The following is a 7,238-nucleotide window of genomic DNA, read 5'->3' as shown; positions in this document are numbered from 1 at the left end:
TATTATTCTTGAATTAAAAAGTTGTCTAGTCTTTCTAATAAAAAATGTAAGCATGTTGTGCTTTAGAATTCTCTACGGTTCTTCCAATGATATCCATAATTTAATCTGTATATATGGATATGTAATAATGAAAATTTATTTACAAAACAAGCTCACGACATTTCTCTTGCGTTAATGTGAAATTTAGATCCCAATCAAAATTATAATTCCACTATTATGTATTACTTTCAATCTATATCTACTCTTCTTTCCAAAACCTAGGAACACAATAACTTACTTAATAAGTTTGTTTAAATTAATAAAAATTGAAAGGAATAGATAGAAGAATGATAGGCTCGTTTCAAAACTGCACAAAATGTTTATTCGTCGGCTTGTACAACTGTGGTTTTTTCAGATACATACAAACCATCCAAGAACTTTCTGATATCCTTGTTTTTCACTGTCGTCGACTGTTGAATCAAAGCAGCTGTAAAGAAAAGACGATCATTATTAATAATCTAACAAAAATATTAATTACTTCATATATAAAAAAAACACTCAACAGCAGGGATCACAATGATTCAGTAACTCGATTTTAGGATAAAAATGGGACTTTTTATCCCTATGATCCGTGAAAGTTAAAAAAAATTGAACAATTAGCCATCTTATCAACCAAACAATTAAACAGTTAATGATTTGATACAAAAAAGAAAGAATTCTGACCTTTTTCATCAAGTTTCAAATTTATACGAAATAAATATAAAATGAAACAATAAACTGAACATTTTTATTTTGATATTCTTAAATAAAAAAATTTTCGACTCGCCTGATCGCGATACATCTTCAAGGGAGTTTCCTTCAAGGATTAGCTCATCCTTCTGTTTAGTGGAATTCGTGACGGTGACTCCGGATGCCATCTTAACTCTTCGGATGAATTTTTCTCCCAAAAAGTTACGGATTTCAATTACTGAATTGTTCTCAGTAGTGACACAATTAATGGGGAAATGGGCATATACAGCTCGCATCTTGTATTGATATCCCTTCGTCACGCCCTTTAACATGTTTTCGATGTGAGAGCATACTGTGCGAACGGCTGCTAATTCCTTTTTGGTACCAAACCATTTTTCTACTCTCAACAGCCTAGGGCTGACCATCTGAAAAAGAAGCAAGTTTGCTCGTCAGATCGATTACATTTATGAGAAACTTGATGTTATTCGGAGTATTTAATCAGAAAGGATTATTCATTTATAATTAAATGAAGGGGAATCCATCAAATCATCATTTTATAGTTTTTGGTATTTAGACTTAGAAGTTATAATTGAAACGGTTTGTCAAAAGAGGCTTAACCACTAAAATATGGATTTGGAGAAAAATCCAAAAAACTGAATTAAAGTAAATTTAAATTAATAATAACACATATTTTCAATTAGAGCTAATAAACTCATATATTGCGAGTAATGAAAGCTTAGCTTTATTTTCCATGAAATTTATACAAAAAATTCCCTGTAGACGAAAATGGATCTAACTAATTTTTCTAAAAAGTTCTATTTTCCACGATGAATAATATTCTATATAGCCTTTCGGGAAATTAACTACAATTTCTCGTATTTTTAAATTCTCCACATACTGTCTGTTGCCGATGTTGTCATCTGTATACCGGATAACTTTTGAAAAACTAAATCTAAATGGAATACACAATAAATGTTCCCTCTAAAAAGAACTACAAATTTTTTATTAATCATTTTTTTATAGGGCATGTAGTTTTTGTTTTAATCGAAAAACATGTAACTAAAAATTATATTTTTGGAAAACGAGATACGATACATTAAACTTTTATTTCACCCATTATTTCGCTAACATTATATTTCCAAAATTTCTTTGAACCACTTGAAGATAGGGAGACTAAAAGTAACATTTCAAATAAACAAACTAAATTTATGGAAAAACGACACATGTTCAATAAAATGTTTAATGAACAAATTATAAAATAATATTATTGTAGTTTCACGTGATAGAAGATATGTTCAGCTTTTTTCTTACGCTTACCCAATTTTTATGGTAAGTTATATTTTAACCTCTAACATCAGCGGCAATTACTATCACATTTTTTAATTTTTATTTTAGCATCATGACATATAATAGATCCTTTTTGTGTATTTAGTTTAATTTTGACCAAAACACTACTTAGGCCCCTGTTTGATAAACAACTTCAATTTGTTGTAAATGAAACCTGCGAATTATACGAAAAGTATCATATTGATTCGAAGCTGAAACTGATAAAATCCGTGAATCAGTAAAAGAATTCTGAACCCCGATCAACTGTAAGTAGATTCAATTTGAATTTCAGAAATAAAACTCACATAATAAATGGACTGCAGTACTTCGATTTTGAACATGGTTACTAGGGTAAGAGCACCAATTTTTGCCCCCTCCCCCCAATTGTTGGTACCCTTCTCTAGATCTCATGAAATAATAAGAGAATAGAGATAAATAGCATATTGTTTTTAATTTTTTTTAATAGTCCAGGCATTTTTTCGTAGTGATATGTATTCATCTTATGCTAAAAAATAATTTATGTGTTCTGAGATTACAAAATTCAGCCTTATTTCCAGGCTGCCAAGAATTTTCAGGTTAGCTAAAGAGGAAATGTTAAAGTTGTTAATAAAAAAATAATTGAGATTTAAATATAATTTATTTAATAAATAATAGGAGGTGCCAATACATTTTCAATCTTAAGCACTGTATGCAATTCTTGGCACTCCCCTGCCAAGAATTGGATTGTATGTTCTTGCAATGATTTCTATTCTTGGCAATCGGAAAAAGTATTGTTATGTTCGTTTGCTGTCGTGTAAAATTCAAAATCAAAGACCGAATTAAAGGTAAAAACAATATTTTTAAGTAAATTACTAAAGCGGTACTTAAAAGAATTAAGTAATTATATTTAGTGATTTATGTTATTCAGAAATAAGAGTAAACTTGCAATTCAGCGATGTAGACTTTACCACAAATCAGTCTAATGTATATATCACTCACAACTAGACTGTCCAACAAAATTACTGCCTGATTTACATATAGAAAAAGAATCTTGGTTGTAATTTTTAATACTTTTGAAAATATTTTAAATAATAATAAGGCTGATTTAAATAGTGTAGAGAAAAAAACCCTGTAACAAGCGTTGAATTCAGAAAAATTAAGAATTTGAATTCCTATGAATACGCGATTTTTCCTCCGTCTAAAAATCCCCCAACGAGAACAGAAAAAGTGCAAATCCTATTCCTCTCAATCGACTTAAGTCAAAATTTAACGAAATCATTTATTTAAACTATTTTTCATTATTAAATATTTTTATAACTTATAAATTCGACAAATAATCAAATTTATATTTATTTATCTTTTAATAATTTATTTAAACGTCTTAAAAAATGCAACAAAGATATCTATGCAAATGTTTGAATTTAAATAATCTTAACTCTAGAGAGGCAGAGTTGAATTGATGAGAATTAAAATTTCAGAATTTACATTCCGCATGGAGGAATTAAATAAAATCAAAATATGACCACTTCTGAGGAATAAAAAATATCTCTTTAGGTGCGTTACCGGTACAATTGGAAGAAATTAAATATATGGAAAACACGTTCTCTTTGGGAGAATATAAAACTGTGTGGCGGTCGCTATGGTAATAGAAGTGAATAAGTTTAGCAGGTATCTTATTCTTATTGTAGCATTTTAGACAGATGGAAAAATCGCGCATTCAAAATAATAGAATAATCTTCACTTTCGCGCTGAAATCTGAAAATATTCATTTTTCTCTATTCTACACTTATTACCGGGAAGTGTTTTGTAACCAGTTTTCAGGTTAGCATGCAACTGATGAAACATTACACGATTCTGCAGATTTTAGACGAAAAGCGATGTTAACCTAATACGTATAAGAAATAGATTAAAATGTGTAAAAACAGAAATATGCATGATTATTTACGCTTCCCTCTAACCCCAAAACGAAAGGGAAGGCAAATTAAGGCAAAAGGCATCTATGTTTTAACATCGCAGGAATGGGGAGATTAGAAATTAGAAAAAATAAAATGAAAAATATATATAAAACTAAGAATAAGGAAGCTAAAAACCCAAAACAGCGAAATTAAATTTCAAAAAAAGCCCAAGAAGATAAAAATAGAAAAAAGTTAGAAACCAAAGACTATGAACTAAAAAAAAATCAATTTTCAAATATTAACGATCTTATTCATTTTGCTGAAGGAGTTACTAGAAAAAGAAAGATAATAGCTAAAGAGACTAACAAAAAAGAAAATCAATTTTCGAAGAAAAAAAAACCGATTCTACTAATTCCGTTGAAGCAATCAAAAGAAGCCGAGGATCATAACCTCTAAATTTGGACTAGATAGATGCTGATAATTAAGTAATTTAAGCCAGACTATATGTTTATAAATAAAAAATAATTGATAAACAATGTTTCTCTTCGCTATTCACTTAATTGTGATACTATTAACGTTTAGTTTAATCTGATTCCTTCACTATTTCATCTTCATATGATTAGAGTGCCAATAATTGGGGCAATCCCTGCCAAGAATTGCATTTTTAGGTTAATGAGCTAATTTTAATTATTTTTTCAGTTTCTAAAATATATATTGGGGTAAATAAAGCTTAGAATTTGATACCCTATTATATTAGCACTGTACATATTATTATCACATTTATCACACGTACAATTGTTGACATTAATTTCTTTCTCAAAACCTCAAGTTTGCCTTAACCTGCCAACAATTACGTACATTACCCTACCAGAATAAATTATAATTTTATCAAGCTAGATTTGTAATTAAATTGCAGTCTCAAAAGAAATAATTATTTCTACTTTTATTAATGAAAGTTTTAAACAACGACCACCATCTTCAAACGATAAATAAAATTTAAGAACTGTATGCTTTTAAAACCGAAATATTTTACAACTTATTAAGCCTGAACAAAGTCCTAGGGACTTTTTAAAAATACATTATAAAGCAGAATAATTAAAGTACTTACACGAATATCAAGAGCAAGATGTTTGAAAGCCCTCTTCAAGACTCCTCGTGGTCCTTTAACCGTTACCAGTCGAGATTTGACTGAAACGGTCAACCCTTCCGGGATTTTGACTGTTTGATTGGTAACAATCTGCTTCATGGTGCAGCCGCTGTAAAAATATTCACTATATGAGTACTACACCAATTTGAACAAAAAAAACTCTTGAACCAACAAATAACAAAATGAAAATAAGATAAAAAATAATAATTTCAGAAACAATAAGTAGTACTGAATATTAATCTTCCCACCAACATCTTTAGTCTTTAAAATTTTCACGGAACTGAATTTGTCAATGACCAAAACAGACAGATTAAACACCACAAACACGTGAAAATGATAACTAGCACTTATCTCGTTTTAAAATACAATAACTCCTTTGAAAAGAGCTAAATTCACAGGAAAATTAAGAAAAGACCGTTTATGGGGTTTCACAAATCACTAAACACATTTCGAGGCAGAAAAAGATGTGACAGAAGGTAGGTTAGAATTTTAATTTGACGTGATAAAAAAGGTTTCTTTGAAAAATATTGAACGCGAAACGTAAAAAACAAAGGGATGAAGGATTCTTGCATTAAAAATGGGTAAAAACTTTATTCTTCGTAAGGATTAAGACGAATATAAAATCGAAAAATGTTCGATACCTTTCGCACGTTAAGACCTAACCGGAAAAGGAGCATGCAGCGCAAACCATTTAGAGGCGGTAGATGGTGAACTCACGTGAAAGAAGAGCATTTATCAGCCTTAACCGCTAGGTGGTTGTTTTTCCCGCAAAATCACGGTTGTTCACATGTAAAACTATTTTGTACTTATATGTTACGAAAAGTGATCATTTTTGAGTGTCTGATTTTAGAACATGAAGAAAAGTCTTTAAAACTGAAAATTTATAAAAAGCAATAGTCTCGTTCAGAACTTCCGCCACATTGTGCAAGGTATTTAAAGTTGTGACGTCATTTGGACAGATGTCTTCGCGCTGAGGACCAAGCAGGATTACCAATCCCATGAGATGAAACATAATTTTTATTAATGACTTGAAAAATAATGATTTTTCATAATAATTGTATTTGGATATTCTTTTTTATTTTACAAAAGCTATTGAATTGAAATACCAAATTCGTTTTAAAAGCGATTGATGTTCTTATTTAATTGAATAGGTTTTGAAAAATATCCGAATTAGGTATTTTCACTTCAACCATCAGCTAACTTCACTTTGTTATATGCCGAGGGGGAAACAAAGGACCAAATCTTCCCTCTACATGCATTTGGTCAATATTATGCATGTTACATAGCTAAATATCTATATTACCAACCTCACTTTTTCAGTTCACTGAATGTTTTTTTGAAACTAAGAACTTTTTTGTAAATAAAATATCGAGCTGAAACTTTGGAAAATGTATTAGATGTGACGTAGGGCTAAAGCCTACTTAGTGAATACATACGCCATACATGCTCAAGTCAAATAGGGACTTACGTTACCGGTAATATTTAAAAATTCTAAAAGCGCTAAATTGAAATTAAAACTTGAGGATCAGAACTGATAAGAAAATAAAAACCGAATATTCAAATCAAGCCTATCTCGTAGGACTGGAAATGAAACCCGAAACCCCAAAAATACAAAATCTAAAAATAGAAAATGCATTAAAATCAAATTCCCACGAAATAAATTTCCAGATGGGTGAAAACTATGAAGCCAAATTCCCAAAGTGGTAAATTGCCTCTTTCCTTTCCTTTTTTTGATCTCTTTAAGTAAACACTTAAATAAATCTAAATCACAGGACTTTTGGAGATATTAAGATACAAGCACGTAAAGTTAAAAAGACCATTTTCCCAAGACCCTCAGCTATAAAACGTAACTTGAACCCCCTTTTTATGGCATTTTTTATGAAGGCCCCAGGCCCTTTCTCATAAACCGAAGGAAAAAAAAAGGGTCCTATTGTCTACAAAACACATGTAGTCAACAGCAGAAAATCGAGTCACCAGATAACTGACCCCAGTGCTCATATTCCAATATTTATGACTTAGGGAACGTCTCCACTTACGCCCCGAAAAATCGACATCTGAAAGCCACATTTCAAACCAAAATAGACATGCCCAATTGCCCTTTTAAAATCACTTAACAAAGGGTGGTCCAAATAAGATTTTTATCGTTTTTCCTGGAAACTCTTCTTTGCTACACTATTATCCCC

General features: G+C 30.5%; 1 protein-coding gene across 1 annotated transcript; it reads right to left on the bottom strand.

The window, feature by feature from the left end:
* Positions 1-338: 338 nt before the first annotated feature.
* Positions 339-5,830, bottom strand: LOC117169662 (60S ribosomal protein L9). The gene is made up of 4 exons (XM_033356141.1): positions 5,697-5,830; positions 5,017-5,164; positions 806-1,133; positions 339-466 (listed from the first exon to the last, which is right to left on the bottom strand). Exons 2-4 carry the CDS (start codon positions 5,152-5,154, stop codon positions 360-362), a joined length of 573 nt encoding a protein of 190 aa, XP_033212032.1. The 5' UTR covers positions 5,155-5,164; positions 5,697-5,830; the 3' UTR covers positions 339-359.
* Between the last annotated feature and the right edge of the window lie 1,408 nt (positions 5,831-7,238).

Source organism: Belonocnema kinseyi, chromosome 3 (genome assembly GCF_010883055.1).
Source record: "Belonocnema kinseyi isolate 2016_QV_RU_SX_M_011 chromosome 3, B_treatae_v1, whole genome shotgun sequence".
NCBI lineage: Eukaryota > Metazoa > Arthropoda > Insecta > Hymenoptera > Cynipidae > Belonocnema > Belonocnema kinseyi.
The sequence above is the reverse complement of the archived record's forward strand: the minus strand, read 5'-3'. Positions and strand labels throughout refer to the sequence as shown.